Source organism: Lampris incognitus, chromosome 20, assembly GCF_029633865.1.
Source record: "Lampris incognitus isolate fLamInc1 chromosome 20, fLamInc1.hap2, whole genome shotgun sequence".
In the NCBI taxonomy this organism is placed as follows: domain Eukaryota; kingdom Metazoa; phylum Chordata; class Actinopteri; order Lampriformes; family Lampridae; genus Lampris; species Lampris incognitus.
In genome coordinates, this window is record NC_079230.1 from 31875295 (window position 1) to 31899299 (window position 24005).

At 44.4% G+C, this 24005-nt stretch overlaps 1 protein-coding gene across 1 annotated transcript in view; it reads right to left on the reverse strand.

The window, feature by feature from the left end:
• Positions 1-24005, reverse strand: part of focad (focadhesin) — a 148486-nt gene that overhangs the window by 111989 nt on the left and 12492 nt on the right. Inside the window, exons 2-5 of the mRNA XM_056300322.1 lie at positions 13300-13371; positions 13033-13107; positions 8380-8534; positions 6243-6341 (exon numbers count right to left, since the gene is read on the reverse strand). Of these exons, the coding sequence (XP_056156297.1) occupies positions 6243-6341; positions 8380-8534; positions 13033-13107; positions 13300-13356 (386 nt within the window). The 5' untranslated portion in view covers positions 13357-13371. The remainder of the gene's footprint in view (positions 1-6242; positions 6342-8379; positions 8535-13032; positions 13108-13299; positions 13372-24005) is intronic.

Genomic DNA, 24005 nt, shown 5'->3' on the forward strand with positions numbered 1-24005 from the left:
TTGCACTGGACAGAAGTGGTCAGACGGTCAACAATGGGCACCAGCGGGCATCCTCCATTAATCCTGCAGCATTTACAGCTGCCTGTCAGTGCCAGGATGACAACCAATGGGCGGCCAGTCTGCTGGGCCAATGGCGCTGCCCCGCTGCCCGAAACACCATTCATCTTCTCACCGGGGAGGTGCAGGCTGCCTGACAGACACCGAGCTGAGAAACCGGGGGGGGGGGGGGGGGGAAGGAGAGAAAAAAGGACAACGGAAGGAAGATGAAAATGCAGAAAAGAAAGAAAGAGGGGATTGAGACATGGAGAGAGAAAGGGTAAGCAGTGGAGAGGTACATGGAGGAGAAGAGGGGGCAGGTTAGAAAGAGGGAAGGAGGGGTAGGATGAAGGAAAGGAGAGACGTGATGGAGTCAGGGGGGAGGGGGGGGGGGACACAGAGGCTCAGTGTCTTTATTCCCCGCTGTAACTGATTAAGGAGGCCCCAGGAACTTGGCAAAGGTGCACAACAAAGCCTGGGAGAGGAGGGGGCTACAGGGTCTGCAGGCTCCACCAGAAGCACAGGGGTACATGTGCACGGGGATACCAGAGGCATTAGGGGTGAATCACATCAAACATGAAAACCCTTCAGCTCACGGGCGAAGACACCGGGCCTCGTGCAACAACCTCCTGTTAACGTTCCCATTTATATTCTCTCCGTTTGTTCTTGCGAGAAGTGAGGAGGCTCCGGAGGTCAAGTTAGGGACATTCTTAGCCACCCAAATTTGTTCTTAACCTCTGTACCTGGAATGTTGGATGCCATTCGTACGTGGGAAAAAATACGAAAACAAACCAATGTGTAGAAATCAGAACAGCGGATCGGGGCTACCTTTACACTGGACCAGGATCGTAAAAGAAAAATAACTCTACAAGTTCAGAACCAAAGAGGCTGATTTCATTTTGGTTCTTCAGTGCCGGAGAATCCTTAATCCCCTGGGTTGGACAAATGGACTGTGGTGTGTATTCAGACATGACTGCTCTACACTGCACGCACACTCATCTCATCACCAAACACGACCACAGTAAGGAGGAACTCGGTGATGTGATGAACAAATAGATCTGTGTGTTGCATTGGGCCCACTGCCCGTCCTGGCTGTTTTCCTTTGTGTTGACTAGGGGTGGGACGAGTCACAGATCTCACGGTTCGATACGTCTCACCATACGATACGGTGGACGCCTCGGTGAGCAGGAGACAACGCCACGGCAGGTCTATTTTCCATGTGTTAGACAGAACGAGGCCCAACATGTTGGCATTATCAAGGCACGATTTCAAACGTAACGCAAGTGCAACGGTTCTAACAACATTTTGTGCCATCTTTAACACAACTGCTTTACGTTAAACTTTAAAAACTACTAGAACGACCAAGGCGGCCATTTTGACCGTTTTGGATTTTCAAAGTTTAATAACTTTTTGAAAAAAGATACAGACCTACCCGCTCCTAAAACTGTATATATTCGCATTAAAATGAGTTTTAGATCAACTGCACAAAAAAAGTTATAAGATCTACCTGAAACGACCATGAGCGGTCAGAATGACCACACATAATATGCACGCCATCGTGCGCGTCATGTCAGTATTTATGACGTGTGTTGGTCGCGTCAGTTCCTTCACAACGTTCAGTTCTCTTTTTACATTTGACGTTTTATAGGCCTTGCTACGTGTGTTAGAGCAGCAACACGTGTTTTCTGTTTTGTTTTTCAGGTACTACTTCCAACATGTCTGGGGACAGACGCACCATGACTACCACTGAGGCGTGGCAGTATTTACAGGCGTTGGACAGCGGCCATATTGAATTGTTTAAAAGTATTGTAACGACCACTGACGTGTAGACTCGCTAGCCCGTTGGCTAACGGGTCGGACCCTTTAGTCGACAGGTTAGCACAGTCACTCGTGGTGCAGGAGACCTGGGTTTGTGTCCCAGTTGCGGCGGATTCCCGGCTGCCCACCTGAATTTGCTACAGTATTGAAGTTGTTAAAATGTTAATTTTGGTGTCAGTCGTTTCCTAACAGACACACTAACATATGTAATGCATTAATATCTCAACTGGGTATTTATCTTGACACAATATTGAGTTTAAAAACTGGTGGTCATTTTAACCGCTCGTGGTCGTTTTAGGTAGGAGTGAAATCCCAGTCGTTCTAGTGTCAAAGTAGAACGACCAGGATAACACACGATCTCGTGAAATGGGGAGCGTCTCGAACCGTGAAGACCGTATTGAACAATTCAGAATCTGATCCTGCATCATCCTACCCCCTGGCATTCAACATGGCATCTGTAACAAGCACTTTAAAATGAAATGTCTTGAGGGCCCCTCATTGGAAACACAAAACAACTTCAGTGCTCGCTGTCGTCACAAAAGGACAGAAACTATTTAAGCAACAGAAGTTAATGACTGCTGCATTAATTGTGATCCTCGCCAGGTGGATAGTCTGGAGGGGATCATGCGTTTGGTCACGTGTGTTGGTGTGTTTGTATGTGTGTTAGGCCTGGACGATTGGACGAATATATTGGCAATCGGTGAGTGGCTGAGTCAGTCCAATCGGCAATCGGGTTTTTTTTTTTTTGGGCGATTCTTTGGGCAACTTTGTTCGTTTATACTGCTAATTCAATGGCCTGCCTCCTTGTGAATTCGACTCGGTAGACAATAAAGCTGTAAAGTGCAACTTAAAGCACGCAGCAAAAGGACAGTTGGAGTTGGCCATATGCACGTTGAAATTGCACTGATTTCGGACAAGTCTTTCACAAAACAGGGCAGTGACTGCAGTGACCACATTACAATTAATTTGTCTTTAGTGGTGGTTGTCCGATCGGTTGGTGCTGAAGAGCAACATCAATTCATAAATTATATTTGAGAACTAGACCAAAAACTATGTGCGGTTATGCACCCTGATCATTTCATAGCATAGTTAAGTTTATCCCCACCTAGAGGCTGCAAGCAGAGGTGTCCTTCTCTGACGTAATAGGTCTCTTTTTTTTTTTAAATCATATCGAACAGCTGTTTTGGCTGTCTTTACGGCTTATTGCTTAACAAAAATCTCAAGGTGATTTATTTTGTTTAATTGAAGAACAGACACAACCAGCAGGCCGAAGGACCTAAATTAAGTCATTTCCTGTTTCTGCAAATGAGTAGTGCCTGCAAAAGATTCTAACACTACCAGTTTGCATGAGTATTAATGTAAAACATCTTATTTTACTAGCACATTACAGCCTATAGGCGACTCTTCTTCATCTCATCTCATCTCATCATCAGCCACTTCTCTGGGGTCGGGTCGTGGTGGCAGCAAGCTAAGTAGGGCACTCCAGACATCCTTCTTCCCAGCAACACCCTCCAGCTCCTCCTGGGGGATCCTAAGGCGTTCCCAGGCCAGATTGGACATGTAGTCCCCCCAGCGAGTTCTGGGTCTACCCCCCGGGGTCTCCCCCCAGTTGGATGTGCCCGGAAAACCTCCAAAGGAAGGCACCCACAAGGCATCCTAATCAGATGCCCGAACTACCTCAACTGGCCCCTTTCCAACACAAAGGAGCAGTGGCTCTACTCCGAGCTCCCTCCGGATGTCCAAGTTCCTCACCCTAAGGCTGAGCCCAGACACCCTACGGAGAAAACTCATTTCAGTCACTTGTATCCGCGATCTCACCCTTTTGGTCACTACCCAAAGCTCATGACCATAGCTGAGGGTTGGAACGAAGACTGACTGGTAAATTGAGAGCTTTGCCTTCCGGCTCAGCTCCTTCTTCACCACAACGGTCCAGTACAACGTCTGTATTACTGCTGATGCTGCACCAATCCACCTGTCAATATCCCGCTCCATCCTACCCTCACTCGTGGACAAGACCCAAAGATACTTGAACACCTTCACTTGAGGAAACAACGTATCCCCAACCGGAGGGAGCAATCTTATTATTTTCCGGTAGAGAACCATGGCCACAGACTTGGAGGTGCTTATTCTCATCCCGGCCATTTCACACTCAGCTGCAAACTGCCCCAGTGTGCACTGGAGGTCGCGTTCTGATGAAGCCAACAAAACCACATCATCTGCGAAGAGCAGAGATGCAATGCTGAGGTTCCCAGAATGGACACACCCCTCACCTTGGCTGCACCTTGAGAGCCTGTCCATAAATATCACAAACAGAATCGGAGACAATGGACAACCTTGGTGGAGTCCGACACCCACCGAAAACGTGTTTGACTTTGTGCCAAGAACGGGGACACAGCTCTCACTTTGTTTATACAAGGACCGGATGGCTTGTAGCAACTGCCCAGGTACCCCATACTCCCGCAGTACCCCCCACAGAGTGCCCTGGGGTACACGGTCGAAAGCCTTCTCCATGTCCACAAAACACATGTAGACTGACTGGTCAAACTCCCATGCCCCCCTCAGCACTTCTGCAAGGGTAAAGAGTTGGTCCGTTGTTCCACGGCGGCCAGGACAGAATCCGCATTGTTTCTCCTGGATCCGAGGTTTGACAATCGGTCGGAGCCTCCTTTCCAGCACCCTAGAGTAGACTTTACCAGGGAGGCTGAGCAGTGTGATGCCCTGATAATTGGAGCACATCCTCTGGTCCCGCTTTTTAAATATGGGAACCACCACCCCAGTCTGCCACTCCAACAGTACTGTCCCTGACCTCCATGTGACACTGAAGAGGCGTGTCAGCCAAGACAGCCCAACAATGTCCAGAGCCTTTAGCATCTCAGGGTGAATCTCACCCACACCGGTGCCTTGCCACCGAGGAGCTTCTTAACTACCTCAGAGACTTCTGCCAGGGATATGGGTGGGGCTCCCCCGAGTCTTCAGGCTCTACCTCCTCCACTGAGGAAGATAGAGTCTCCAGGCTCTACCTCCTCATACTGATCATACTGATACTCATCATACTCATACTCATGACACTCATATACTGGAGGAGGATACTAACCAACTATGATAAAAAATATATATATAAAAACATGAAATTCGCTTCTACTTTCACAGATTTGTGTGACAACATATCTATTTTATGCAGGTCACTGATAACATTAGTTACTGCTTTTAGAAAGTTACTGGGGATCTTCACTGCTAAACTCTGAAGCATCAAACTAGAAGTCTTTGCCACCACATACAACAAAAGCAACACATCAAACATAAATGCCTGAGAAGTATAAACCACCAATTGCAAAGCATAGCATCTATATCCCAAACACCGCTTTCAAATTAAAATATTAGCATACCTTTCAGGAAAGAAATTTTAACCACACATATTCGCAGTGTAAATTCTGGGAGCTGAGAGTTGGTCAAATAAATTATAAAGCAATTACCGCAAACAAACAATGTTGGAATGAATTCGCTTTCTACCTCCTTTAGTGCTCTAACAGGGTAGCCCTGTCAGAGCAGTGAGTCTGTGCATGCTGTTCTTGATGCTGCTAGAAATACAACGGCCGTCGCTAATGCCCTACTGGTGTGAAGCCATGTAATCTGTCAAAATGAAACATGTAATCTGTCAAAATGAAACATGTAATCTGTCAAAACGAAACATGTAATCTGTCAAAACGAAACATGTAATCTGTCAAAACTAAACATGTAATCTGTCAAAACAAAACATGTAATCTGTCAAAACAAAGTATGTAATCTGTCAAAACAAAGTATGTAATCTGTCAAAACAAAACATGTAATCCGTCCAAACAAAACATGTAATCTGTCAAAACAAAGTATGTAACATGCAATCCGTCAAAACAAAACATGTAATCTGTCAAAACAAAACATGTAATCCGTCCAAACAAAACATGTAATCTGTCAAAACAAAGTATGTAACATGCAATCCGTCAAAACAAAACATGTAATCTGTCAAAACAAAACACGTAATCTGTAAAAACAAAACATGTAATCTGTCAAAACAAAACATGTGATCCGTCAAAACAAAACATGTAATCTGTCAAAACAAAACATGTAATCTGTCAAAACAAAGCATGTAATCTGTCAAAACATGTAATCTGTCAAAACAAAACATGTAATCTGTCAAAACAAAGCATGTAATCTGTCAAAACAAAGTTTATAATCTGTCAAAACAAAACATGTAATCCGTCAAAACAAAACATGTAATCTTTTAAAACAAAACATGCTGCATTTCAACATGATTCCTTTTTATACCACTGCATTAAGTAAAAGAAAAAATCTGTACCAAACAGACAACACACAAAGACACCACAAAGAAGTTTCAATGTAGACGGGCTGACCTGATGGAGTAAGGACAAGTGAATGATGAACCGCCGTTCAGCTGGTCTGCCTGCATCTGAAGAAGCTTTCCAATGACCTTCATCAGCCCTTGCACATTTCTGTTCACAAGACAAGATGGGCATTGCAAACAGCATCATTCAAGATGGAAAAAGACATACTTTCACAGCCTACAGAGAAATGCAGGGTTTGGGTGTGTGGAAGAAACATCTGAAAAACTGATCACATGGTGGAGCCCATGAAACAAAGTACAAGATGCTAGGGGTTAAGAAAACACCGGTACACTCGAGTATGGCGATATGATCTTCTGTGTCACCAACCTTTACATGTAAAGGTTGGTGACAAACATTTTGTGTGGTGTGTTTAACCCCACGACCGCTAGATAACAGTGTTGTAATCTATCTTCAGCCATGTGACTTTTCCACTCTTCCACTCCAGCACAACAACGTAAACTAAGACAGAAAGTAGCATAAGCACAAAGAACACAGGGCAATGAAACCGCAATATATCAACCTACAAGATACTCAGTAGGCCAGTGAGACTAAAGTGAGTCCATGCAGTCCTTACATTACTGTTTATTATTATTACATTACTGTTTATTATTATTATTATTATTATTAATAATAATAATTATTATTACATTACTGTTTATTATTATTATTATTAATTATTATTACATTACTGTTTATTATTATTACATTACTGTTTATTATTATTATTATTATTATTATTACATTACTGTTTATTATTATTACATTACTGTTTATTATTATTATTATTAATTATTATTACATTACTGTTTATTATGATTACATTACAGTTCATTATTATTAATTATTACATTACTGTTTATTATTATTAATTATTATTGCATTACTGTTTATTATTATCATTATTGATCATTATTACATTGTTTATTATTACTACATTACTGGTTGTTGTTATTATTATTATTATTAATTATTATTACATTGCTGTTTATTATTATTATTATTTATGGTCATTACATTACTGTTTATTATCATTATTAATTATTACATTCATGTTTATTATTTTTATTATTATTACATTACTGGTTGTTATTATTATTATTATTATTATTATTATTACATTACTGTTTATGAGCTGTGCTTACTGAACAGCTCTTGTATATTACAGGCTGAGGTCTTTAAACATGCGGGACGCAGCAGTCCTCTGACTATCTTCTGACTCCTACACAGTATGTTTGTGTTAGGAGTTATTGTTTTTATTATTATTATTATTATTATTCAACCCCAATGCCTATAGTCCCTTGCCAGTTTAGATATTATTAGACACTTGGAAGTTCTAAGATTCTTAAGCATTGCTGTCTAGATATTCTCAGACTTATTTAGGTTTTCTACATGTTGTATATTGTATTCTGTCCTCGTCGGTGTCCCACAGAGTCACATTTCTTGCATGCTCAAACTGGCTTAGTTAATGAAGTCACTGCTGATATATTATAATTTTACACAGCAGTGAAAGACGGGGGGGGGGGCATATGATCTTAGTAGCTGGGACACGTGCAGTGGTCTGAGTCTCAACACAAAATCAAGTTTAGAATCCTGAAGGAAGTATAATTGGGTTCCCCCCCCCCATACTAAAAGTATGCCTTTTTTTTCTTTTGACCCCCCCCCCTTTTCTCCGCAATTGTACCAGTCCAATTACCCCACTCTTCTGAGCTCCACCCCCTCTGCTGATCCAGGGAGGGCTGCAGACTACCACGTCTCCTCCCATACATGTGGAGTCACCAGCCGCTTCTTTTCACCTGAGTGAGGAGTTTCACCAGGGGGACGTAGCGCGTGGGAGGACCACTCTATTCCCCCCAGTTCCCCCTCTCTCCTGAACAGGTGCCCCGACTGACCAGAGGAGGCGCTAGTGCAGTGACCGGGACACATACCCACATCCAGCTTCTCACCCACAGACACAGCCAATTTTGTCTGTAGGGACGCCTGACCAGGCTGGAGGTAACACGGGGATTCGAACTGGCGAGCTCCATGTTGGTAGTTAACAGAATAGACTGCCACGTGACCCGAATGCCCCTTAACTTGGTTTTTTTTTTTTTTTTAAGGAATGTGGGCAGATGTCGGTTCAGACCCAGTGTGAGCACAGTGTGTGTACCTGGCCGAGGGCAGTAGGTTGAGTATACAGTTGAGGATGTACTGCAGGTCCGCGTGGCCCTGCTCCACCAGCAGCACCAGGGCATCGCAGCAGGCCGAGCGCACTTGGGCCGAGTCACTGCAGCACTGCTCCCACAGAGTCTCCAGAGCCGAGCCCTGATGCACAACAACAGTTTGAGGTTCAACAACCAAAACGAAACAGTCGTCACCTAAAAACATGCAGCTCGTGACAACTGTCACGTGGGGGTGGCGTTTCAATGTCCCCGTTTTTCCTGACTTTCCCAGTACTGCTTGATCTAGGAAAACTGCCGAGGAGAGCAAACACACAAATTACTGTACAGGTGGGTCCCACTTAACATTTTTCAAGCATAAAGGCTATAAACTTGAAAACCTTCAACAGCTTTAACTCGCCCATCGTGTTTACAGCAAGACAGAATGGCTGCAGTAAAAGAAAAACGATTCTCTTGTTCAGTGTACAGGGTAAAGTAATCACAATAAATAATATAGACTTATCAGGATTCATTTCAGGAATCAAATTCAGGAAATCAACATCAGTGACGTTTTTTTTTTTTTTTTAATTTATTTCTGATTTTTCCCTTTTTTCTCCCAATTTAGTGGCCAATTGATCCCTATTTTAATTCAAACACCCACCCTCGTATTGCATGCGTTCGCCAACTGCATCTCTCCGGCCGGCAGTCTCGAAGGAAAGCGCCTCCCCACTTTCGTGACAAGGCGAATCCAAGCCGAACCACTGTTTTTCCGACACACACAGAGACGCATTCACGTGACGAACACAAGCCGACTCCGCCCCCCTCCCGAAGACAGCGTTGCCAATGATTGCTGCTTCACCGAGTCCGGCCATAGTCGGATCTGACGAGACCGGGGCGCGAACCCCGGTCCCCAGTGGGCAACTGCATCGACACCAAGCCGATGCTTAGACCGCTAATCAGTGACGTTTTTAACTGTAGCTGGCATTCAAAATAAAATGTAAATTTCAGTGAAGGCAAAATGCCAGTATTCTACTGCTGTTAACTGCAGAAACAAGCCACAATGAATTGAGCATCCCTTTAAAACAGTTCACATTACCTTAATCAAGCTCCTATTATCATGCAGAGGTCACGATGAGGTTTTGAAACACCCCGTAATCAATAAGATGCAGTATATAATGAAGCCCGTGAAGGCTTTAAATCATGGGCTATGGCAGGCAGACCCAGACAAGGGCCTGAGCTTGAACACAACAAGCTCACTAATGCAAGATACGAGTACGTTATTCACCTCATCTGTAAAAATGAGCAAGCCATGAGGACAGATTCCATGGCCAAGAAGCTGCTAGGAAATAATCCGGTAACACTTTAGTATGGGGAACATAAAAAAACTTAATTACTAGGGAATTAGTAATGATGAAGATGTCACTTTAGTATGGGGAACATATTCTAAGTAACAAAAACTTAATTTAGAGTAATTTAACACTCTGAACACTTGTAGTTTTGTGTTGTGTTATGTAAGAACAGGCCATATTCATTAAGTGTTAGTAAGGGAGAATAACTCTTCTTGTGGTACTACCACCTTATAAAGGCCATACTAAGCGAAGCATATTGAGGTGGTACTACTAATAAGCAATACTTCTGAGGTTATAGAGGGAAAACTCATAGTTAATGGCTTACTGGTTGTATGATAAGGCCATGCAGAATAAGGCATTAATGAGTACGTAATAATGACCAATTAAGAGCCAATATGTTGCTAATTTGCATGCTAATAAGCACCTAATTAATGGTGACTACGTTCCCCATACTAAAGTGTTACCAATAATCCTGCTAATCTTTGGAAAGAAGTGAGAGCTCTCAACAACTGTAAAACATCTCTACCATGCACTGTTGATGGTGTCTCCGGTACACACAATATCTCTGAGTTATGGCGACAGCATTATAGTACCTTATTCAATAGACTGTCCACCAAGCCTACCTCCACCCTTCTGCACATTTCCCTTTCTGACTGCTTACTAGAAATTAAATCCTGGTTTTCATACCACTTCCTCAAACTTAATAGTGATAAAACTGAAGTCCTCCTAGTAGGCACTAAATCTACTTCATAGTTTTTCTCTGACTAATGACAATGCTATAGTTCCTCCATTGCCTCAGCTTAGGAGTCTGGGTGTCATCCTGGACAGCACATTATCTTTTGAAGCTCACATCAACAATGTTCTCGGTCTGCATACTTCCACCTACGCAATATTAATCATCTTCACCCTTCACTTACACCTACCAGCACCGCCATACTCACTCACACCCTGGTTACATCCCGTGCTGACTACTGTAATTCTGTCCTCTTTGGTCTTCCCCTCAAGTGTCTTCATTAACTTCAATTGGTCCAGAATTCAGCTGCCCATATCCTTACCAGAACTCCTTCCACAGAGCACATCACTCCTGTTCTTCAGCAACTCCACTGGCTCCCTGTTAAATACCCTATTGACTTCAAGATCCTGCTCCTCACCTTTAAGGCCCTTAATAACCTAGCTCCTTCATATCTTTCTGAACTCCTTCATATCCACACGCCCTCCCGTACTCTCAGATCCTCTGCTGCTCTCCAACTCACTACACCATCGGCCCGCTGGACAACCATGGGGTCTAGAGCCTTCAGTCATTCTGCCCCCTGCCAATGGACCTCTCTCCCACAAGACATTCATAACACTGACTCTCTTTCAACCTTCAAATCCCATCTCAAAACGCACCTTTTCAACCTGGCATATTCAGTCTGATCCACGCTTCACTGAGTTTTGTGCAGATGATGATTTTATACTTATCTGTTGTGTTAACTTTTTATTGTCTACCCTGTTTTGTCTGATACAGTGCTGCTTGTTTTTTTTTTTACTGTGTTCTGTAAGGTGTCCTTGAGTGCTCTGAAAGGCGCCCACAAATAAAATGTATTATTATTATTATAAGGGGGGCAATATTGAGAGTGATGAGTCTATGGTGATGATGTCACATGAGGTGTACCAAGTTATACACAAGCTGTCTGTTAACAAGGCAAGTGGTTTAGATCATGTTACTGCTGAACACCTTAAATATGCCAGTCCGAGGAACATCCTCTCCTTGCTATTTGTTTTACTGGCTTTATGGCCCATGGCTTGTTACCAGACCCAATGGTGTCTGTACTGTTAGTGTCAGTCATTAAGGAGAAAGCTGGTAATGTATGCAGCCTAGATAACTACAGGCCAATAGCTCTAGCCAGCATACTGTCAAAAGTCCTAGAAAGAATCCTGCTGCATACAGGCCATGAGTTTATCAACCCCACGGATAACCAGTTTGGTTTTAAAGCTAAACATGGCACTGACTTATGTATATATGCCTTAAAGTAAATTATTAATAAATACAGAGGACAACACTCATCGGTTCTTATGTGTTGATGCTTCTAAAGCTTTTGATTGTGTTAATCATAGAAAGTTGTTTTGTAAATTGAGTCAAAGAGGGGTGCCTAAATACATTGTGAGAATTTTGGTTTACTGGTATGCCCACCAGACTATGCAAGTGAAATGGGGTAATAGTGTTTCAGCCCCATTTGGGGTTAGTAATGGTGTCAGACAAGGGGGAACTCTGTCTCCAGTTCTCTACAGTTTATATACTGATGATTTGTCCAAGCAGTTGATACACTGGGTGCATGATGAGTAATGCCTTGGTGACCCATATTATGTACGCAGATGACCTTGTCATTCTTAGTCCCTGTAGTGCTGGTCTCCAGCAGCTCCTTAACATATTGTACACCACTTTATACTGCACACCTGTGGTCACGCTACATATTGTACACCACTTTATACTGCACTCCTGTGGTCACACTACATATTCTACACCACTTTATACTGCACACCTGTGGTCAAACTACATATTGTACACCACTTTATACTGCACTCCTGTGGTCACACTACATATTGTACACCACTTTATACTGCACACCTGTGGTCAAACTACATATTGTACAATACTTTATACTGCACACCTGTGGTCAAACGACATATTGTACACCACTTTATACTGCACACTTGTGGTCAAACTACATATTGTACACCACTTTATACTGCACACTTGTGGTCAAACTACATATTGTACACCACTTTATACTGCACACCTGTGGTCAAACTACACATTGTACAACACTTTATACTGCACACCTGTGGTCAAACTACGAAAAAGCAAGCTTACAGAGGCTTTGAGTAGCTTATAATGATGCCATGAGAATACTGCTAAAAAGACCTAGATGGTGTAGTGTAAGTGAGATGTTTGTGGCTGGAGGAGTCAGTACCTTTCAGGCTCTTCTAAGAAAGCTCATGTATACATGTATTTGCCGGCTCAGTGACTCTGATAATGTAATCATCATGAGTTTAACTAATATAATATTCAGTGCAACACGCTACCAATCCCGGCAGTGGGACCACTGGTATAGCTGCCTTCTTATAAGACACTGAGTTGTTCCTTTTATGTTATTTTATCGTGTTTACTCTTTGTATTGTCTGGGGTTTGTCTTTTACCTATTTGTCTTTGTCTGTTATGGACCCTGAGTCTGCAGTAAAGTTTTGAATTGAAATTGAATTGAATGCTTTCTCATGAGAAATGGGTTATCAGGTTGATACCACTGGACTGAAAACACTGCTTGTAGCACTCACCTGGGAAGATGAATGGGAAATGTTCCCACTTTGTTCTTTCTCTTTTAGCACAGACGCAACAAGACTTCTTACCGCCTGTTAACAAAAACGTGTACCGTTAGAAACACACCATTGACACAAAGGTTCCTTTTATAATGGGCTAAATTGAGAATAAAGTGTTGTCTATTAAACTCAAACTACAGTATTTCAACACATGCCAACAGTTGCGTCTGAGTTTACCAATGACACAAACACTGAAAAACAACAATAATTACGAGCATATTGCACCTGAGCTTGAATTACGGGGCTGGGGAAGTCAAACCGTGCATTCAAACTGGACGTCATGGTCCCGGGTCAGACCTGCAAGCAGAAGGAAACACGTTTTATTAGAAGAAGCTGCCAAACCCTAGCACAGCTAAACATTGCTATTTCTTTAATTTAATTCATTTTTACCTTTGCTTCTGAGAAAATCCTAGTGTTAAAAAAATGGACATAAAGCTGGACAAGAGGTGGTGAAACCTTCACGTCCACATTTGATAGCAGGCCGTCCTGTAGTCTGCTAGCCCCGTAATGTTAGCTAGTTATATACTGGCAGTCCTGTAGTCTGCTAGTCCTGTAATGTTAGCTAGTTATATACTGGCAGTCCTGTAGCCTGCTAGTCCTGTAATGTTAGCTAGTTATATACTGGCAGTCCTGTAGTCTGCTAGTCCTGTAATGTTAGCTAGTTATATACTGGCAGTCCTGTAGTCTGCTAGTCCTGTAATGTTAGCTAGTTATATACTGGCATTCCTGTAATCTGCTAGTCCTGTAATGTTAACTAGTTATATACTGGCAGTCCTGTAGTCTGCTAGTCCTGTAATGTTAGCTAGTTACATACTGGCAGTCCTGTACTCTGCTAGTCCTGTGATGTTACCTGGTTACATACTGGTAGTCCTGTAGCCTACTAGTCCTGTAATATTAGCTAGTTATATACTGGCAGTCCTGTAGCCTGCTAGTCCTGTAATGTTAGCTAGTTATATACTGGCAGCCCTGTAGCCTGCTAGTCCTGTAATGTTAGCTAGTTATATGTATACTGGCAGCCCTGTAGCCTGCTAGTCCTGTAATGTTAGCTAGTTATACTATACTGGCAGTCCTGTAGTCTGCTAGTACTGTAATGTTAGCTAGTTATATACCGGCAGCCCTGTAGCCTGCTAGTCCTGTAATGTTAGCTAGTTATATACAGAGGTGTAAAAACCAGGTCCAGAGAGTAAAAGTCCAAATCATCTATTTGCTCCACTCATGCACTACACCAGCAGATTCTAGTCAACACCACTCCTCAACTAGGTAGGGAAAACTAGCTAATGAAATCAGCTGGTTTAGTAACATGGCTGGAGCAAATACACGGTTTGGATATTTACTTTCTGGACCTGGTTTTTACAACTCTGGTTATATACTGGTACTCCTGTAGCCTGCTAATCCTGTAATGTTTGCTAGTTATATACTGGCAGAGAAGGGTGCGGATTTAACAAGGGAAAAATACTTGTGGAAGTGCAAAATAAAGTAGTTTTAACTTGATGGGGAGAGCATTTATTGTAACTATTGTTTTTATGAATTATTTAGCCATGTCTGACTACATTGTGAAGAGGAGATATATCATGACTTTTGAGGGCTTAAACGATTGCCCCATTGGACTGTGTTGAGGCCCAGACAAAAGATTAAGCTAAGTGCCAAGCTTCTAAATACTGAAGTGATCTGTGAAATGTTTGTCTGTAGGACTCTAAAAAAAGGAAAAAAAAATCACAGATTTTCAACGTTATCTCTAGCTATATTCTATATGCAACAGGGATAGCGAATGAAAACCACCTTCAGTTGTTCATGATAGTTTCTGTATCTCTGGGGCGGGAGTAAACCAAGAGGTTTTTTTCTGTCCATCAAGCAGAGAAACGTAACGTCAGTTGGTGGACGGACAACTCCAGCCTAGTCTAGCTTGAGTTTCTCCACTGTACTCTACAGACGCTGTTCAAAAAACACACCCTTGTTCTCTCGGCTACACTACCGTCCCAATGGTGGAAATGATATCCAACAACACTAGCGCAGATGATTTTATGGACAAAAATACAGAAGCTTGGGTGCAATGCATTCTGGTTCGCACATGGATTTCTCTGTCAATATAGTACAGTGAGTATTTTACTGCTTCAATCGACTATATTACCCATCCATACTGATTGCATGAGAAACAGTCCCAGACCATTATTCCTCCTCTACCAAACTTTACAGTTGGCACTATGCGTTCGGGCAGATAGTGTTCCCCTGGCTGCTGCCAGACCCAGATTAGTCCATCAGACTGCCAGTATTTCAACACATGCCAACAATTCTGTCTGAGTTTACCAATGACACCAACACTGAAAAACCACAAAGTCCACCAGACTGCCAGATAGTGAAGTGTGATTCATCACTCCAGACAACGCGCTTCCACGCTCCACAGTCCAACACCGGTGTGCTCTACACCACGCCAGCAAACGCTTGGCACTGCACATGGTGATCTTGGGCTTGTGTGCGGCTGCTCGGCCATGGAAACCCATTTCATGGAGCTCCTGACAAACAGTTCTTGTGCTGATGTTGTTTCCATAGGCAGTTTTTAACACGGTAGTGAGTGTTGCAACCTAAAACAGACAATTTTTATGATTTTTCCCATTCTGTGGTTTTGTGTGTTCTACCGTTTCATGGCTGAGTTGTTGTGGCTTCGAGATGTTTCCACTTCACAATAACAGACTTACTTACAGTTGACCGGGACAGCCCTAGCAGGCCAGAAATTTGATGAACTGACATGTTAGAAAGGTGGCATCCTATGACAGTGTGACATTGAAAGTCAGTGAGTTCTTAACTATGATCCATTCTACTACCAATGACTGTCCAAGGAGACTGCATGGCTGTTTGCTTGATTTTATGTATCTACCAGCAATGAATGTGGCTGAAATAGCCAAATCCACTCATTATAAGGGGTGTCCATGTCACGCCGGGGGCAGGAATGGAGGACCCAAATGCACAACTCAGCGACAGACTGGGTTAATAAACAAAAGAACTTACAGATGCTACAGACAGCAGGGACAACACTACACTGCAGAAAGTAGTATATTACTATCATAATGGTGAGAAAAAGGCAATTAACAAAGGAAGACAGACAGACCATTAAAATCCTTAAAAGTGTTGGTCTTTCCTTTTGAGAAATTGCAAATAAAGCCAAGGTGTCAGTGAGCACAGTTTCCTACACCATCAAAAGACCCTTGGAAACTGAAGAAAGCTGACTGGAGGAGGTCTGGCAGACCCAAAACCAACACCAACACAGAATCAGAGAACAAGTTTTTGAGAGTCAACAGCTTGTGTGATAGGCGGCTCACAGGACAACAGCTTCAAGCACAGCTTAGGTCGAAGTAAGCAAGTCTCAATTTCAACTTTGAAGAGAAGACTTAAAGCTGCGGGTTTGAAGGGTCAAGTGGCAGTAAGAAAGCCATTGCTAAGATGACAAATAAGAAAAAAAAGGCTTGCCTGGACCATGAAGGACCACCAGTGGACTAATGAAAACTGGAAAAAGGTGTTTTGGACCGATGAATCAAAATTTTACATCTTTGGTTCATCGTGTAGGGTTTCAGTATGCTGTCTAGTAGGTGAAAGGATGGTTCCTCAGTGTATGATACCAACTGTCAAACACGGAGGAAGAAGGAACATGGTCTGGGGCACTTTTGCTGGATCCACATTTAACAACTTGCACATAGTGACTGGCACCCTGAACCAAAAGGGCTACCACAGCTTTTTGCAGCACAATGCATTACCCTTTGGTCTAGGCCCCATTGGTCAGGGGTTCATCTTACAGCAAGATAATGACCCAAATCATACCTCCAGGCTAATTCAGAACTAACTTAGAAGAAAAAGAACAAGATGGTAGGCTTGAAATCATAAAATGACCTGCACAGTCTCTAGACTTAAACCCCATCAAGCTGGTTTGGGACGAACTGGTCAGAAGGGTGAAAGCAAGCGCATCCTGGTAGCGTAGCGGTTTATTCCCTTGCCCACCAACATGGGGATTGCCGGTTCAAATCCCCGTGTTACTGCCGTGTCTGCGGGTGAGAGGCAAGATGTGGGTATGTGTCCTGGTCACTGCACTAGTGCCTCCTCTGGTTGATTGGGGCACCTGTTCAGGGGGGAGGGGGAACTGGGGGGAATAGCGTGATCCTCCCACATCCCCCTGGTGAAACTCCTCCCTGTCAGGTGAAAAGAAGCAGCTGGTGACTCCACATGTATGGGAGGAGGCATGTGGTTGTCTGCAGCCCTCCCCGGATCAGTAGAGGGGGTGGAGCAGAGACCGGGACAGCTCGGAAGAGTGGAGTCATTGGCCAAGTACAACGGGAGAAAAGGGGGAAAATCCCAAAAAAAAAAGTAAAATAAAAGGTGAAAGCAAAACAACCTACAAGTGCAACACATTTTTGGGAACCTCTGCAACAGCGTTGGGTAGAACTTTTCGAACAATATTTGATTTCCATTGTAGAAAGAAGGCCACGAGTGCGCTGGGCGGTTATATCTGTAAAAGGTTGCTAATTTGATGAGTCAAAAATTTAGATTAAATTTTATTAAACAAAATGATTCCAGGATTTTTTTCATCTCCAATTGTTTATTTGTTGTGTGCTTCAATTTCAGTGTACGTTGAGACATTAAATTGCCTAAATTTAAAGAAAAACTGGAAAATTGGAGGCGTTCCAACACTTTTGACGGGTAGTGCAGTTTTACGTGTCCTGCGCCATATGTCCATGCTTCAACATCCACGACAAAGACGGCGCAGCTAAGATGACGAACAGCTGATAACGTGTTCCAGTTCTATTCACATTTCATTTGTCATTTGGCAAATGCATTTCCATCACCCGTTTGGTGCATAAACTGTGTATCGACGAAAGGGAAAGCCATCGCAAGCGAGCAGAGCGTACAAATGTTTTTGCCATAGTTGTGATTTGTTTAATTTGGTGTTTCCATTCAGCCTTTTCACATTTGACATGTCAAATTTCACATGAGCTTGATGGAAAGTCCACTTGAGTCGGTCACTGCGTTTACATGCACAGTTAAGTGGCGCTACGGTTACAGCTCGATTAGGTCATGTAATTGGGACTATTGTCGTTGTCCCAGTAGACACAGTGCTGCCCCCAGCCACGAGTCGCATATGCAGAATATGCTTCTGATTATGCATAATATGCTTTTATCTGATATCTTACATTAGGTGCTGTTCATTTAAATCAATAATGTATATTTTTCTTAACTCTCGTATTGACAGTTTTCCACTAGCCTATACAGTATACTACTACAACAGCAGCATAGAATTCCCGAAATTCAGTCATGGCTTTTGGTTTTGGTGTGCCGCCCCAAGATTTTCAGTGGCCCCATTTGGCCCCCCCTATGAAACATTTCTGGGGGCACCACTGAGTAGACAAGAACCGGAGGAGAATCGATTCGCTGACGGACGCATGTCCCACCCCGGTGCGGTAGGTGGCGATATGCCCCCCTTTCAGCTGGTTGCTTTTTTTCCCCCAATTTCCCCCCTTTTTTCCCCCAATTGTATCTAGCCAATTACCCCGAGCCGCCCCGGTTGCTGCTGCACCCCCCTCTCTGCCGATCCGGGGAGCGTCCCGACAGACCAGAGGAGGCGCTAGTGCAGCGACCAGGACGAATACCCACATCCGACTTCCCACCCGCAGACACGGCCAACTGTGTCTCTAGAGACGCCCGACCAAGCTAGAGGCAACACGGGGATTCGAACGGGAGATCTCCGTGTTGGTAGGCAACGGAACAGACAGCGACGCTACGCCCAGCTGATTGCTATTGGACCTTCTTCCCGTTGACCTATTGCGTCACATACCAAACAAGTTAGCACCCGTGTCCTTCAGGACGTCCACCTCCTTCAGCTGACACGACATGAAGTTCGTCTCCTCGTCTGTCCAGACATGCGTGGTTCCCGCTCTGGCACCCGCCATGTTCATACTGTAGCGAATTCGGGGGACAACGCAACCACAGGAACTGCCGCGGCCGGGAAGCGAACCCGTATCGCCCGCACCGCAGGAGACATCGCTAACCGCTAGACTAAAGGGTTAGACCCTCCAGCCAGCGGCCAGCGTGTCTTCTTAACCATGCACGTTACACTACCCCCCTCCTCCGGGAAGCACGTCCCCGCGGTTAAGCATATCAGCTCCTTCACGCCTCAGGGCGCATGCGCTTCCGATGGCCTTACGGCCGCTCCATCCCACCTCTGACACCAGTGTGGCGAACGTAGAAGCAACGACAAAGGTAACTTTGCAGCCCCTTTATTGAACTCGAACAGAAACAAGAACTTACAGAAATGTGACACAATACATGGCGGTCATCAACTCGAACAACAAAGTTGTTCAGGGTTTCAGTTACAAGGTTACACAACACAACAGAATGACAACTGCAATTACACCACAACAAATAGTAATCACATAAACACATAAAGCCACATAAAACACTTACAAAACATTTAATAACAACTGACAATCTGCACGCAGTGCCTGATGGGTAAAACAGGACAATTGGCACAATTTTGACGTGGTAGCAACTTCGCTACAATACTAAGCTGTTCCACTTCCGGTTGAAAGACCGCCGCGGAAACTATGGCTCATGCGCAGAACGCCTAGGCCAGTTCGGGCCTATATACGTGCCAGAATAAATCCATCCCCAACCGCATCACCTAGGTGTGTTAGTCCCACTTCTAGAAGCTCTATTTAGTACCACTTCAGCCGGACTGACGCGTTTACATGTGTCTTAAAAGTGCAGGTTTAGTCGCACCAACACAATAAATCCACTTTTTCTAACATGCTGTAAAGGTGCCGCTGACTGTGGTGCGAGCCCCCACAAACACAGTGACCTTTCACAACACAGTCCATCTTCAACATGACAGCGTTACAGGCTGACAGCCAGCCAGACACATCTGTGAGCTGGGTCTCCATTTAAAGTGGAGCGAGTACGACCCCCTCCCCTACACACAGACGCCCCCACCCCAGCCACGTGCTGCTGTCTGACTGAGAAGCCGGCGTGTGATGCTGCTGTCAACATCTGCTCTCTCCCCTCACAGCCACGGAGCTGCAGGGCCACGCTAGCAGGTAAGACTGACTGACTAACCAACCGTTTACAGGGCTGTGGGTAGGAGCAGGAGGCGATACAGTTGTTTCTCAAACTTGTGACTACATGTACTTAAATCTAACATCCTTTAAACCTGATGGACTATACACTGGGTTATACACATTTTATGAGTTGACAGCATGCATGCATTTTTTAAATCAAAGAAGACATAAAATCACAGGAAACGCAAGTGAAAACAAGCCTTTCTGTCATGTTTTCAGCATTAGCCATTCTACGGGAGAACATGTACCTTAAATCCCAATTTAAAGATGGGCAATGGTCAGCTAAACCCCCTCGAGTGTCCATTCACCAAGTTATTCCAGTGCTTTCTAGAGCGCAGTGCCCGGGCCAGCACAACAATGTGGCTGAACTGTACTGCTAGCTCTGCATTCGCAATACAACAGCCGGGGAACAATGAAGGGGAATACTGTTTACCCAACTGGTCTGTACACGGCTGGACTGTGGCTCGCTGCACAGCCCTGTCGCTCCCCATCAACTTGTTAACTGATGGACTATAACTTTTTAATCTTCAGCAACTAGACATCGCCTCGATAACCAATAGTATAGCACTACAGACACAAATACTACTGTTATTTGACATTTGATTTGCGATCTTTAATAATTTCATGTCCTGCATTGCCGTAATGGTCCTTGTACTATATATTTTGCACTACATATTTTGTACTATATATTTTTGCACTATATATTTTGCACTATATATTGTACTATATATTTTGCACTATATATTTTGTACTACATATTTTGCAAGTTGTATGGCCTCCAACTCACACTATATATATATATATAATGGGGTTGAGGTTAAGGCCAGTGTCTACTGCAAGCAGTTGTTTGACGGGATGCATATGGGAGCTGATCCAGTACCGCTGTGTTACATGGGTGCGGTTGATCAGCTCAGACGGCACTGTTGCAGTGCACTCGCGTTGCGCTTCAAGTCCATTTTCCAGGTGTGAGCATGTTGTGTGTCAGCAAAGCACTGAAACACTTGTGAATGTTAGCTACCATATTATCCATTGCAAAGGCATTTTACACAGATGAACACATCATGTTTCTTGGGCAGAACAAACGACGTCTTATCGCCGCTGGACAGATTTCTCTGTCACCCAGTTTGTTTTCTGCCTTGGCAGATCTGCTCATCCGTGTCGTTTCATTTCATGTACGAAACGAAATATCGTTTCCCCAGCCTACAGCAGTGCAACACGAAGACAAAAACACACATCCAAAAACTACAAGAACACACATACTAACTAACACATATACCTAAACTAAAAAGAAGAAAAAAATCAGTGTCCAGGAGAACAAACACCAGCCAGGATGACTGTGGGAACTACGGTCTGCATGAGGTAGCAGTTAGCTTAGTCCGCCCCACTTCCGCGTCCTGTCAGACCGCCCTCGGTGCTTCCTCCTCGGGCGCAGCTCCAGGCAGGGGCCGTGGTCCTTGGGCCCACCAGACGCAGCAGACCGGACTCCCACAGCTGATCAGCGCCAGCTCTCCCAGCCAGCCACCCTCGACACACCTACCCGCACTCCACATGACAACGCCACAAACACCGCAGTCAACGCCAGGTGAGGCCGCCGCCAGACCGCCCTCTGTGTTATCGGACCTGCCGGTCTGCATGGGCTAGCAATTAGCTTAGCCTGCCCTGCATCTGCATCCTGTCAGACCGCCTCGGTGCTTCCTCCTCGGGTACAGCTCCAGGCAGGGCCGTGGTCCCTGGACCCACAAGACGCCGCAGACCAGGCTCTCTATATTTTCATTTACACAAAAACCTCTTGGCTAGATTAACCCAGAAGCTCACAGCCTGTATCTGGGCGATGCTGCTGGTGGATGATAAAACCAAGAGTCAAAGGTCATGTGTCCATGACTTGATTTACTGTTAAGATTCACACATTCAGAATCAGCTGATCCCCGATCAATTTCGTCAAACATCCTGAGAGTCTGTGAAATATGTTTGAAAGAATTTATCAATCAAGAGTTCAAGTGCAGGTTCTGACGGATGACGAGAGACTGATTCCCAGTTAGATGTGATGGAGATATGAGAGGGCAAAGAAGGTCAGTAGCTTAGGAACCACGGTCAAAGTGCAAAGGGACACATTTAAAGGTGAATAATTTTGTTTTCTTCTTTACAGTATCCTTCAAGCCAAGTTGAATCAGGGACTTAAAGTTCTCATATTTCAGAAAACAAGGTTTTCTTCATCTTGACACTGATGGAGCGGTATGATGTGTAGAGCTGCAACTTCTTAATAAAAAAAAATTAATTCATGAAACTGACAGTTTCATTATGGGTTAATTAGACCTACAACTGTCAACATATTAAAAAAAGATGAAAGGTGCTGCTGCTACACTGGTGGTGCATTTTTGACAAATGAGACGAGTTTGTGTATTTGACGGGTTACATTAATCCTTCTTCTATTTTTTTATTATTATTATTATCATCCATTCTCCAAACCGCTTATCCTGCTGTCAGGGTGGCGGGGATGCTGGAGCCTATCCCAGCAGCCACTGGGCGGCAGGCGGGGAGACACACTGGACAGGCCGCCAGGCCATCACAGGGCAATATATTATTATTATTATTATTATTCTAAAGTGCTTGGTTTAACCATGTAGACCACCAGGAGTGTACTGATTTACACATACAGCTGAGACCAAGTACAAACAAACGCATAACACAAAATAGGAGAGCAACCCTCTCAGGACAGGATTCAGACCTTTCCACTGACATCAAAGAATAAAAACAGTTTGGGGGACTAGGGTTGGCATGGTGGTGGAGTGGTTAGCGCGGTCACCTCACAGCAAGAAGGTCCTGGGTTTGAGCCCCGGGGTTGTCCAACCTTGGGGGCCGTCCCAGGTCATGTGTGTGGCGTTTGCATATTCTCCCCGTGTCTGCGTGGGTTTCTTCCAGGTGCTCCGGTTCCCTCTCATAGTCCAAAGACATGTAGGTCAGGTGAATCACCCGTACTATATTGTCCCTGGGTGTGGATGTGTGTGTGTGTGTCGGCCCTGAGATGGATTGGCGGCCTGTCCAGGGTGTCTCCTCACCTGCCACCCAATGACTGCTGGGATAGGCTCCAGCATCCCCGCGACCCTGAGAGCAGGATAAGCAGTTTGGATAATGGATGGATGGATGGACTAGGACGTACACGCTCTGAACAGGGAGGGTGGATGGTTTGAAAGAGGAGTCAAAGAGGACATCTATTTTAAACTGGAACAACCCTCTATAAACAGGATGGGGGTTAAGGCATCATTTGTCCACCGCTAGTAAGGCTACCATACCGTCCCTGCCTTGGCGGTTCCCCTGAAAACACCACCCTGGCTCAGTCCTAAATAGCAAAAGGATTGCATTTCTATAGTGCAGTGAACGCGTCTCAGTCACCCAAGCACAGGTGCACACTCATACACCGACAGCAGAGTCGACCACGCAAGCTAACCACCACCTCATCGGGGGCAGTTAGGCTTAGGTGTCTTGCTCAAAGACACCTCAACATTTCTGCAATGAGGAGCCGAGAATCAAACCAGCAAACCTCCAGTTACCAGATGACCTGCTCTAGCTGCGAGCTACTGGGACCCCCAGGTGAGCGATGTCACATTCAGAATGTGTACTGTCTGAACAGCTGTCCCCACTCAGGTCCTCTTTCCAAAAAGAGATGCAGCACAGCCACGGGGATAAATAACGAGGTTTCTTCACCTGGCATCAGAGGCCATGCGGCTGAAGGGTGGTAGATGTTCAAAACTGAAAACCAACATCCAGTGAATATATTTAAACGTCTCCTGGATACAGCTGAACCAAGCCATAATGTGACATTACTGCCAATATGGTGAG